Source organism: Taudactylus pleione, unplaced genomic scaffold (genome assembly GCF_031769625.1).
Source record: "Taudactylus pleione unplaced genomic scaffold, aTauple2 ptg000073l, whole genome shotgun sequence".
Classification (NCBI taxonomy): Eukaryota; Metazoa; Chordata; class Amphibia; order Anura; family Myobatrachidae; genus Taudactylus; species Taudactylus pleione.
Window position 1 is genome coordinate 4,388,051 of NW_028284475.1, and position 12,811 is coordinate 4,400,861.

General features: G+C 45.6%; 1 protein-coding gene across 1 annotated transcript in view; it reads right to left on the reverse strand.

The window, feature by feature from the left end:
* The window catches only part of LOC148532557 (sodium/potassium-transporting ATPase subunit alpha-2), a 48,261-nt gene that overhangs the window by 13,365 nt on the left and 22,085 nt on the right, over positions 1-12,811 (reverse strand). Inside the window, exons 6-16 of the mRNA XM_088467598.1 lie at positions 12,266-12,379; positions 10,842-10,976; positions 10,364-10,481; positions 7,835-8,103; positions 7,521-7,719; positions 6,701-6,810; positions 5,393-5,527; positions 3,208-3,397; positions 2,386-2,561; positions 1,986-2,122; positions 665-815 (exon numbers count right to left, since the gene is read on the reverse strand). Coding sequence (XP_088323724.1) covers positions 665-815; positions 1,986-2,122; positions 2,386-2,561; positions 3,208-3,397; positions 5,393-5,527; positions 6,701-6,810; positions 7,521-7,719; positions 7,835-8,103; positions 10,364-10,481; positions 10,842-10,976; positions 12,266-12,379 — 1,734 coding nt within the window. The remainder of the gene's footprint in view (positions 1-664; positions 816-1,985; positions 2,123-2,385; positions 2,562-3,207; positions 3,398-5,392; positions 5,528-6,700; positions 6,811-7,520; positions 7,720-7,834; positions 8,104-10,363; positions 10,482-10,841; positions 10,977-12,265; positions 12,380-12,811) is intronic.

Here is a 12,811-nt window from a genome sequence, read left to right on the forward strand (position 1 = left end):
ACAATACATAGAGCATTGTAGTGACCTCTACACAATAGTCAGTGAATTCTTGCGACCTCTGTGCAATACAGAGAACATTCTAGTGACATCTATAAAATACACACACATAATTCTAGATACTTCTATACAGTACAGAGGCATCCCAGTGACTGATATACAATGCAGAGATCATTCTAGTCACCTTGATAAATTACACAGATCATTCTAGAGATGTATATACAATGCAGAGGTAATCTTGTGTCCAAAATATGATACAGAGAGCATTCAATGTACCGTTTTACAATATAGATAGTAATCTGCTGATTAATATGGAAACATAGAATTCAATGGCAGAACAAGACCTACAGGTCCATCCAATCAGCCACGTCATCTCTGGTATAGCTTTATCCGCATGCCATTAACACCATTTAATCCTAAACCTTTATTTGACAATCGGTATTCGGCTCACAAGCCCGCAGCAGTATTATATTTGAAGCCCACCCCTCTTCATGTTAATACTTGTACATCATTGGCATGCTGCATGGCGGTGCTAAGGTCTTATAATACATTCCTAGGAAACTGGCGCTATCACTGATTGAAGAGTTGTTTTTAAATTACAAGTAGTAAGGAAAATGAGTGTTGTGATGCCGGGTAATGGTGTGGTCATACGGAAGATGGACTGTACCTGTCTCTGACAGCCCTCCACGATGATCAGCTTTTGCTGCGGCGAGGTGCGGGCGAAGACGATCTCTGTGTGGTTCTTCAGCAGGTCGTCCAGCTGTTCTGAGGTCATGTCCTTCAGATCGGATCCATGAACCACACAAGCCTTCGCCTCTCTGCCAAGGGATCGAAACGTAGGGTTCATTTGCTGGTAATCTAATATTCCAGACGAGGGCGGAATGCTCTACCTATTGCTCAGTGAACGCTGCCATATTTCTTGGAATGTCAGCTCTCCATAATGTCCTAGCAAAATGATGTCTAGGGCCTACTTATCAAAGGTTGAAAAGCACTATTGTGTTTAGCAAAGACAGGTACTATTTTCTGAGGAGAAAAATGGCACAACTGTATCTCTATATATAAAAGTTTTTTTTTTTAAATAAGGAAATTCATCACTCCTTAATAGCATCATAAAATATTGTGAAATTGTAGTGAAAACATTTTTATTTACCGTCAGGATACTTTTAACAGGTCCCTCAGTTAATTTAGTATTCTGTAATAATCAAGCTCTGCCACAAGGTAGCACTGCTGCTACACCATTGATACTAACAATCCCATACATCCAACATTTGGTCCATGAGGAACCACTAAATGGATAAGAGAAGTCAGCTTATAAAGGCTGCTACTAGCAATGTAGCTAGATATATAATGTGTGGAAAACTTTCAGACGTTTATCAGAACAGAACATTTTAGCGTAAAGGGCCTGGTTTACAGGAGGCTGCAATTTAGTGGTGGGTAACTGTAGAAGTATGGGCACTGCGGGGGTATTTTGAGATACATGTAAACACCCGCCTATGCCAGGCTGCGCTGGTCACACTATACCATGGAGACCTGCAGCGGGAGACACCAATGTTATTATGTCAGTAGTCAGCGCGGGGCGACATTACTGAATAAATATCACAGAATAATCTGAGTAGTCTTGGAGTGGTTACAGTTGAAAGTCCAAAGATCATTAAGTATGACAGTGGAACTACAAGTCCCAGCAAAACCCTGGCAGCCACTACTTGGGCATGCTAATGCTATGTATGTTTTTCTTTTGTGTACCGGCTGCCCGGCGCTGCAGACCTTTGTGGAGCCATGATAGATACAACAGTGGCGGTTTTGAGTGTCGACACCTGGTGGCCGTATATTGTACTGCAGTATATATATTTTTGTTTAATTGCCTTTTTTTTTGCACAGTGTTTTACGGCTTACGAGGATTTCATGACATTTTAGTCTCCTGGCACTCTTTTACCATCCATTGTATTTACTTTCCCGTCTGTCCCGATAGTAGCACGGGAAAGACTTACCGGGGGTTCACTTGATTTACTGGGATGTTAAGACGAGCTGCAATGTCTTCCACTGTCTCGTTCCCCTCTGAGATGATGCCAACACCCTTGGCAATGGCTTTGGCAGTAATTGGATGGTCTCCTGTTACCATGATGACCTGGAAGACAGCAGAGAGCATTGCAGCCTGATTATTCTTGGGAGCTTTCTGCCCCAGCTGTGAGTACGACTGCGAATGGGTCTGATGTAGATCTGTACATTATGTGTGAATGTAGGAATCCCATATAATAGCATTGGAAGGAGGGAGCATCAGAAGGAGTCGTGGTGTACCCCTTCTTGTCATTTAATACCTGTATTTGTCATCACACCATCAGTGGGTACCTGAATACTATGACCCGGTCCCCCCTCCAGAAACACTTCTACCTTGATCCCGGCACTGCGACACTTTCCGACGGCGTCCGGCACAGCGGCCCTGGGCGGGTCGATCATAGAGATCAGGCCTATGAAGCACAGGTTGTCGGTGGGGAAGTTGAGTTCATCTGTGTCAAACTTGAATCCCCTTGGGAAATTTTCCGCAGGCATATAACAGTGACAGAACCCTGGTGGTAAAGATGGAAGAGACCAACAATGAACATCGCTCTGATCCCCACATTCTATACAATTCTGATACGTATTTGACTAACTTTCCATGACAGTATGCGCGCCTATATTAGGGTTGCTATAATATCCCTTTAATCAGGAGCACATATGACCTACACAGGTTCTGGGGCTGGCTGACTTCAATTCTGCATTTCACCTGGTTTTAATCAGCCACAGAACCAGTGTAATTCATATGTGTCCCTGATTAAAGGGACATTATAGCAACACTAGCCTATATAAGTAAATGGCAAATGCTGTGTTGTTTGCTGGTCACTTGCAAGGGTGCCCCCTAGTGGCCGAGCAATCACAACACGTGGTATAATTGTTGCAAGCCTTTGCCAAGCAATAACAACAGCATTATTATTCCATTCCAGTGTATGGGAGGATTCACCAACAAAAATAAACTTTCCAGGGCCGGTGGCGTCAGGTGACCAATGTAATTATGCACTGTTCACAAATATATTCAGCTGTTGTGGGTCTACACGTCCCAGCACACCTTACCAGGGCTGCCTGGGTATGCTCGACCTTGTAGTACTTTCTTCTAGCCGGAATGGATGACCATGTGCAGCCTGTAATGCATACATGGAAATAGAGCTGGTGACCCACCCAGTACTCGCTCTCCCAGCCCTCCAAGCTCAAAGTAGGCATTTTGGAAGGCGTCTTTCATCTCCTCGTCCAGCGGCTGCTCCTGTCCATGAATCATAATGCTGGAGCACCTGTCCAGGATCCTCTCTGGAGCCCCCTTCATCACCAGAAGGTAACTGTCTGGACTGTCCTCTCGCTCGTGAATAGACAGCTGTGGACATGAGAGAACAGAACAGTCACTAGTTTGTCATCCATCTCCAAACCCTCTTTAGCGTCAGTAGAACACGCATACCCTGGTACCCTGGCTCCTGTGCTGCTCATCACAAAGCAGACACATCAATAATGCATCGATGTCCTATTAAATATATAGTGTCACAACAATAATTCCGGTTTATGCAATTTATGCTTATACACAGCAAGGTTTAACGATATTTTAATTGCTGTCGTTTGCTATTCCCTATTGGTCTTACTGCAGTGGCTGCCTCGCCGGCTTCGTGGGTCTTTAAGTTCTGTGGCGCTGCCGAGGTATGAAGCATAACGAGGCATAAAGCTTGTTCTGACATTAATGAGCTCTGGGCTGCATGTCAGGGGAGGGATAATAAATTTGTTTTTTATTCATGTTCTCCGAACCAGTCTGCTCAACGGCTAGGACTCAGTCATTAAATATAGAGTATAAATTGGTCTCGCTGTCTTGTCTGATGTCTGCAGATCCCTGTTTTTCTGTAGGGTCCTTGTCTCAGGGTCAGTAATGGTTAAAGAAGGAGATTCATTAAACCTTCTTTATTTTTACACTGCAATGTAGACTTGAGCTGGTACGCCCCTCCAAAACCTAAATCTTTCTGAGCATTTTGGAGGAGATGTATCAAACCTCCTAAAAAGGACAAGAATCTAGCAATCATTCGTCTAGTACATTCTATAAAATCATAACTAGAATATGGTGCTATGGGGAGCGCCAAAAGCAGGGCGGATTTCCTTCCTGTGCCGCTCCCACCTTCCCAACACGATGTAACACTGAGGGGGGGTTTGGAGCCACCAGCACAAGGCCAAAGAGCACTGCCTGGGGCGTGTTTACCCCAGCTGGCTGCAGGGTGGGAGTAGGGCAGTAACGGTGTCGCACCCAGGGCCCTGGGGAGTGGCACAGCTAGCACACCCCTAGTCACTCCACTTGACCTCTTTACAAGATTTGATAAATCTCCCCCGAAGAATGATCTACAGTGATTCGGAGTGGGGTGTACACTATCTCATGTACACATTACAATAGCTAGCTATTTTTTTCCAAATTTAACCACAAGCAGGAACATTTATGGAATCTGGTGAAACAGTGTTTGACCGTTGTAACTAACCAGACAGAAAAATAAGAGAATTTGATTGGCTCCTATTAATAGCACCATATTTTCCTGTTTCACCTGTTTTCATAAATGTATTCATTAGACTACGAACAGGGTGTACACATCCAGCTAGCACTGACTGTGCTTGTCCTCCAGTAGTAAACACACCTGTAAATTTTAGTCTACTGGTCGTTGAGGGACGTATGTAACCTCACACAACAGGATAGTACTCAACATATCACACACTGCACAATAGAGATACTCAAACTGATTTGAAAACGGTTTTTGAACTAGTTCGTTGAATCTGTGCAAAAAAAATTAACCAAATCATCGGAAATTGCCAAAGTTAGCAAAATCTGACCATGGTTCGAGACTCAATGCCCAAGGCTGTTTGTAAAACCTAGAGCCTGCTGGATGGTCATTGAGCCTTGTTGGATGGTCATTGAGCATGTTGGATGGTCATCAACACTGTTTGGTTATCATTGAGCATATTGGATGGTCATCGAGCCTGTTGGGTGGTCATTGAGCATGTTGGATGGTCATCGAGCCTGTTGGGTGGTCATCGAGTCTGTTGGGTGGCCATTGAGCATGTTGGATGGTCATCGCGCCTGTTCAAAGTTCATCAAACCTGGCGGGCTTCATGTTCTAAGCGCTTGTGCCACATTCTTACATATAGCAAGTTTAGTACATTTCTTGAAGTCGCCTGACTTCCACTTCCCAACTGCGAATGTATCACCTCCAAATCACAGACTAACAAGTTCAGTGCCATGAATCTGGCTTGGTTTGAACAGGCTTTAACAGTACAATGAATGGAACTCTGTGCACCTGTTTTCTACCAGTCTCCCCTGTTATAGAATAACATCCAAGGTTGTTCTCACCTGATATTTGTTGGTAGAATTAAATGGGATTTCGGCCACTTTGGGATTCCGGTCTCTCATCTTCTTTACAGGGCCACAGGAAAGCTCTATGCACTTGAGAAGAGCTGACTCTGATGCGTCCCCTGCGGTGTCTCTCTGTATAACAACATAGTGACAATGAGCATTATACATGGAAATTTGTGAGCCCTTCTCTTTATAACTAGAAGTATTAGACCACTGAATAATATGATGGGGCCTCAGTAGTTGGCATATCTGTGATTAAGGGGAAATGTATCAAAACTGCTAAAGAGGACAAGTGGAGATGTTTCCCATAGCAACCAATTAGCTACTATATATCAGTTATCTAGAACATAAAATACTAGGTACTAGCTGATTTGTTGCTATGGGCAAATTCTCTATCTGTCCTCTTTATGAGTTTTTTTATATTTCCTTTCTATGACACAAGCAGGGCCCGTCACCCCCATATGCACTGAGTCCTTTTGGGACCCAGGCTGTAGACCGTGGCCAAAGATCTCTCTTGCCACAAGGAGAGCTATGTACTTTACCTCAGATGGCATGCGCTAGGTTGTGGCGGAATCAGTATGATTTACCGCCGGCCGCATGGTTCTAATCCCGGCAGCAGCAGCCTGGCAGAGGTGAAAATCCCGACCTAAACCTAACCCTCTTTTAGGGGTGTATAACCCCAACCTGCCCCCCAAGTGCCTAACCCTAACCCCCCTCTAAGTGCCTAAACCTAACCCCCCCTTCCCCGCAGCCTAACCGTAAGTCTCCCGGGGGCGGTGCCTACCCCTAGCCTCCCTCCAGGGGTGCCTAACCCTAAATCCCCCCAGGAGCCCCTAACCTAATCCTCCCCTCCCCGCCGCTGTCTGCGCCCGGCACCCAGCTTACCTTCGACCGTTATGCCAGGTGTTGGGCTCCAGGCATAGGTCTAATGACAGGATTTCGACGCCTGTCATTAGTACCTTTCCGGGCATTAGACAGTCGGGAAGCCGGCGGTCGGGATTTCATCCATCGGCTTCCCAAATGCTTCCCGCTGTGGCAGTGGGGGAGGTTTTAATTTGATTTTATTTAAAAAAAAAAAGAAATGAAAAAAACAACCATGAAACTAATTTTTTATTTTTTTTGGCCAGGTGTAGTTGAAGGTACCCAGCCTGTAAGTGACCTTTCTCCTCCCCGCTCCCATCCACCGCGCTTCGTAAGACCCAGGAGGAGTGAGGTGACAGGTCAGCGAATGACCGGACCACCGCTCGCCTCTTCTTGCACTGTATAATGGATAACAACGTTCCGACAAGCGCATCACTCACTCACTTTGGAAATAGGAATCTTGTCTTGGCCCACTTTAAAGACGGCACGGTTGCAGACACCAGCGATACGAGACAGCGAGGTCCAGGTGGGGGATCGTTTGTCAAATGTGGTTCCTAAATAACACAAAATAAAGCCTATTGTCGGGGCTTGTGACTGTCACAGATGTATGTCACACTTCATAAATAAGATTTGGGAGGGGGGGTTGTATCAAGCCTTGGGGAGAGATAAAGTACCAACCAATCAGCTTCTAACTGTGCTTGAAAAATGACAGAAACCGATTGGTTGGTATTTTGGGGTCTATGTACTTAAGCCTTCGAGAGAGATAAAGTGGACTGAGATAAAGTACCAACCAATCAGCTCCTATCTGTAATTTTTCAAACACAGCCTGTAAAGTGACAGTTAGGAGCTGATTGGTTGGTACTTTATCTCCCTCTTAAAGCGCTTACAATCAAGCATCAATAATAAACTATATAAAGAGCTATTGGACTATAAAATGGGTTCCTTCTGACCTCCGCTAAGCTGTTCATCGACAACCATCTCCCTATGTACAGTTGTCGGCTCCACCTCCTTTCTTGCTGTATTACTATTGGCTGTCCCTTGTGACTGTTGGGACAACCAATTACAATATTGCAACAGGAGGCAGCGACAACTTCATCCTGTGTAAGAATGGTCAAGATAGGTGGCATTGGTTGTCATCAAGAAATGTTTAGCAAGTTGCTCATCCACTATAAGGGAGTCATGGTCAACATTTTAATAGTATTTGGTGGAAATATAGGTAAACCGCTGGACACTCAGAGGTTTCAATCGAAATTAATTGCCAAACCTGACTGGTCCTCAGTGGTGTCCGCCTCGTGGATTTGGTTGTCGAACCACATGTGAGCCACGGTCATTCGGTTCTGGGTCAAGGTTCCTGTCTTATCGGAGCAGATGGTTGAGGTGGACCCCAGGGTCTCCACCGCCTCAAGGTTCTTCACCAGGCAGTTTTTCCGCGCCATCCTCTTTGCCGTCAGGGTCAAGCACACCTTTGGGAAAGGAGGTATCACAGCCTTACTAGATGTTCCGAGACTTTTTGTGCACATTCTAGTTTAATCTCTGTTCTTAGTGACCAGAAGTGATCCATATATGGTGGGGCCTTACCGTGACTGTGGCCAGGAGACCTTCTGGCACATTGGCTACGATAATTCCAATAAGGAAGATGACAGCTTCCAGCCAGGAGTAACCGAGAATGAGGGACAGAACAAAAAATGAGACTCCTAGGAAGACCGCCACTCCGGTAATAATGTGGATAAAATGTTCTATTTCCATGGCGATCGGTGTACGGCCTACTTCCAGGCCTGAAGCCAGTGTGGCGATGCGTCCCATTACGGTGCGGTCTCCTGTGGATATAACAATACCCCGAGCTGTCCCTATAAGTAAAGAAAAGAAAATGAGAAATATGAAGGGTTTTCCTACCTTCATTGCTTTAAACCGTTTGAGTAAGGGATTCACCATTGTAATAGTGGCCTATCTGTTTGTGCCCAGTGACAGTATACTCAATTTTCTCTGTGTGATGGAGAGCAAGTATGGTCGGAAGCAAAGTCAAATGTAATACAACCGTTTGTCCTATGACCAAAACGGTCGGATCTTATTTGATTTGGGTGCCTATCTGGGTGGCCAAATGAAATGATGTTCCTGCCAGTCAAGTGGTAGGATTGGCTTATATGTGTGATCCCCTTCGGGCTGCTTTATTGAAGAGCAAGTAGCCCAATTGAAAACGAGTGTTAGATCTTTTTGCCGTTGTACCCTACACATTATCCACTGACCATTACCGCTCTGAGTTCGCGTTTCTTCCTTGGATGGCTAAATTGCGGCAATAAGGGATTCATCAATCTCGTTCACCAGCAAAAAGAAAATAAATATAATATGTGTATAATGAACTAATGAAGTTGTGGGGTAAGAAATTTGATAAGCTGTCTGAAGATGGGAGTTTTCAGGGAACGCTGGAAGGTTTGGAGTCTGGGGAAAGTCTTATTGCGCACGGTAGGGAATCCCACAGATTGGATGCAGGCCCCCCCAAAAAGTCCTGTAACCGTGAATGGGAGCAGGTGATGCGTGTGGATGAGAGTCGCAGATCTTGTGCAGAGAGGAGCAGGTGAGCTGGGAGATATTTTGTGATAAGATTAGAGATGTATGTTGGTGTAGTCTTATTTATGGCCTTTTATGTTGGAAGAAGTATTTTGTATCGGCTCCGGTAAGATACAGACAGCCAGTGTAAGGTCTGACAGAGCGGAACAGCAGAACGTTTTGTAAGGAAGATGAGTCTTATCGCTGCACTGAGAATACATCATAGGGTTGAAAGTCTGGTTAGGGGAAGACCAGCAAGGAGGATACTGCAGTAGCCTATGTGGGAGCTATACTTATTCAGTGTCTGAGTATTGTACCTTTCCCCATCCCCAGTCATCCCCCGCTTAATAAAGCAGTACTCTTTTGAAATGGAGAATTTTTGGATACTGTAGTAAGCAATTCAAAAAGTCCCACTCTGGCAACATAATTACAAGACTCTTATTCCTCAGGCTGCATAGAGGCAGAACAACATACACTGCGTGTCTGCTGTGACCCCCTCTGAGCCGCGGAGCAGCCTCTCTATTGAGCAGGCACCTGCTGCCGCGGGATCATCCGCCCCATGATTAATAGGCAGCTGTGCTCCACGCATAGTGTCCGCAGCCAAATGCTGCAGATGTTTCCACAGAGCAGATACCGATAAACTGATAGAGATACTCAGATTCATTTCCATAGCTACACAGGATAAGCTATCACACAGGGCGAGCTTTGAGTCAGAGCTAATGTTATCTGGCTGTCACCAAAGATGATATTATACTAGTATTGCATAGTTGTTATTTTATAATAAGGTTAACTATTATCAGAAATTAAATGGGGAGAGACATGCTGCTTAGTGGAGTTGGATCGTGCTTCCTGACTGTTATTATTTATGGAGAGGGGATGTGCATAGGCTGCTTAGCTGTTATCAGTGATGACATGGGAGAGGATTGTGCTGCCTGGCTGTTATCACATGTGTAGTGGGGATGTACATGGGCTGCTTAGCTGTTATCAGTGATGACATGGGAGGGGATTGTGCTGCCTGGCTGTTATCACATGTGTAGTGGGGATGTACATGGGCTGCTTAGCTGTTATCAGTGATGACATGGGAGGGGATTGTGCTGCCTGGCTGTTATCACATGTGTAGTGGGAATGTACATGGGCTGCTTAGCTGTTATCAGTGATGATGTGGGAGAGGATTGTGCTGCCTGGCTGTTATCACATGTGTAGTGGGGATGTACATGGGCTGCTTAGCTGTTACCAGTGATGACATTGGAGAGGATTGTGCTGCCTGGCTGTTATCATATGAGTAGTGACGAGGAACATGGAAATGGAAGAGGTTTGTGCGGCCTGAATGTATAAAAATAAAATAAAAATATATACTTCCCTTCTAAGCATCCCTAGCCTGATCTGCATGGGAGCTCGATGGCTATACTCAATATCACAATACTACCTGTGACTCTTATAAGAGAACAATGTCGCACTAGGTAAGATCGGACCATACTGCTCGCTGTGACGTGTGCTTCCTGATGGGCTGCCAGGACCAGGCCCATCCAGGCCAGACCAGGCCCATCCCCTCCGCATACCCACCTTCCACACAGTTGGTTGAGAAGAATGAGATGTTCCTGGTCTCCAGGGGGTTTTCATGGGTGAACTCCGGGGAACGAGTCTGTGGTTCTGACTCTCCGGTCAGCGAGGAGTTGTCCACCTGGCAGATGATATGTAATTGGCATTATGCGGCATTAGCAATGGCAATGGCTCTGTATAATCACATATCAGGTGAGAAATAAGAGCTTACAATTTATTTGGACCATCCACTCCTATAGAACCATGTTATCAAAATTCACACCTCCCTTAAGTTGTCCTCTCGCTGCCCCCAGGTACTGGACACGTGGATATAAAGGAGCACCTAAAAGTGGAACCCTCTCTGGTGTCCCCATTGGTATAGTCAGCTTTGATGTTAGGTTACAGAAGGAAGGGTCACTGCACCAAACCTTTGCCACCAGGGTACGGTGTAGATATATGTGTTATTATATCATACAGATGAAATGACTTTGACTCTTTGCACCTTGCAGCTATTGGATGAGATGATCCTGATGTCAGCTGGGATCCGGTCTCCTCCCTTGATCTCCACCAGATCCCCGACCACTACGGCTTCGGCATTGATCTGTAGCTTCTCTCCCTCGCGGATCACCAGAGCTTGCTGTAGGAACAAGAGGGTAAATGACGTTTATGACTGAAATAAGGGATAATGTCATAGTAGATGAGGATCTGCCTTGAGCTGACCACACACGGATTAGCCTGTTTTTAATTTAGCCCAGCGCCACATGTATAACACATATAACCCTGTTAGGTTGAACCACTGTACTGTGGAGCCAAAGGCCAGCTCACATCACTGCTCACAGCCCTAGAAGACTCAGAGGGGAGGATGGACCAAACCATCTAAACAGTGGGGGTGTTAACCTTAGCAACCACTCAGCTTGTAGCTATCATTTATCTGGTACATTCTATAAAATGATAGCTAGCAGCTGATTGGTTGCTTTGACAACACCTCCACCTGTCCTATTTAGAGGGTTTGATACATCTCCGTCACAGTCCATCCATAACTTTGCAATAGGCCGCCATAGAGATTTATTGGAGAGCTGAGGATGGTGTGTAGCTGTGTTCCACGTTGCAGGGCGGAATAGAGGATGGAGTACGGCTACATGTAACAGGGAATGTCAGTCCCCAGGGGGTCCTCCCTTATTAATGGAACTGGTCTGATAAGGGAGTGTCAGTGATGATAATACATTATTACAGTAAATGGTTTATAAGCTGTGCAGGTGGTTGGGAAATATTGAATCTACAATCTGATATGAAGCTTTGTGAGTGGTTACACGAGCTCTCCCCAGGAGCCCCTGTTATACCGCAGATGCTGGGAGCATATTTCTATGGGGACTGCTTGGAACGTTTTCTGAAAACTGCTGGCCTTACTCACAGCCCCAAATAAGAGGCGACCTTGGTATTTAATGGGCACTCTGACATATGTATAAGTTTCCCTTTCCAGGGTATTGCCTCCGACCCCGAAAAAAAAAATATTCACAGACCCCCCCCCCATAATCGGAAGCAACTGAAATAGCGCCTTCTTTACCCCTTATACAAGCATTTGTCTATGTGCTGTTTTGCGCAAACAAACACCAGGCCTATCAATACTTTAAATAATAATAATTCTGACTTTGGGGTGAGGGAAATTGGAATTTTACAAAATTATATTCTGCTGCTCCCCAAAAAAACTTGTTGCCTCGTTTTCGTCTCTCCCTGCACAGCAGTCTCCATACAGGTCTGTGGTATGACCGGTGGAGATGGCAGCGGGTCTTCCTGGGATGGGAGGATGTTATGAAGAAAAAATCTGTATCTTTCAAATGTTTCCATTTCTGCTTTACAGACACGGATCTTTCCATCTAACACACGTATACTGATTGTTCCTGATGGAGACATGTCAGCGTCACGTACCTGGGGCACCATGTTCTTGAAGGAGTCCATGATTTTGGAGCTCTTGGCTTCTTGGTAGTAGGAGAAGCACCCGGTGACAATTACGACGGCAGCTAAGACCACCCCCAGGTACAGCTAAGAAATGGCACAAGAGACATCGGTGAGACATGAAGCCGGTTACAGTAGCCTGACATATGTAGAAGGGAAGTTAGATACACCTACAGGAACAGATAGTCCATAGCAGCTGCATAATTACCAGGAACAACCGTAGGGTTTAAAGATTTGTTCCTCAAAATGGGCCTGATTCAGAAGGTGCAAGCAATGGGACGCCCGCTTTGAGCGTTTTTAGGCGCATCCATCTGATGCGACATCGAAACCAGCATCTGTCCCACGCTAGGTGCAGGTTCTCTGCTGAGTATGGCCTCCGATGTAAGAGATTCAGCGTCTGAGTTCCACCAGTTATGCGACATGCCCGCGACACTGCCAGAACACGCCCATCTGTGTGTCCGCATAGCCATATCCCGGTCACCGCCCAGGAACCCCCCAGTACATTTCCAAAGCATTTCT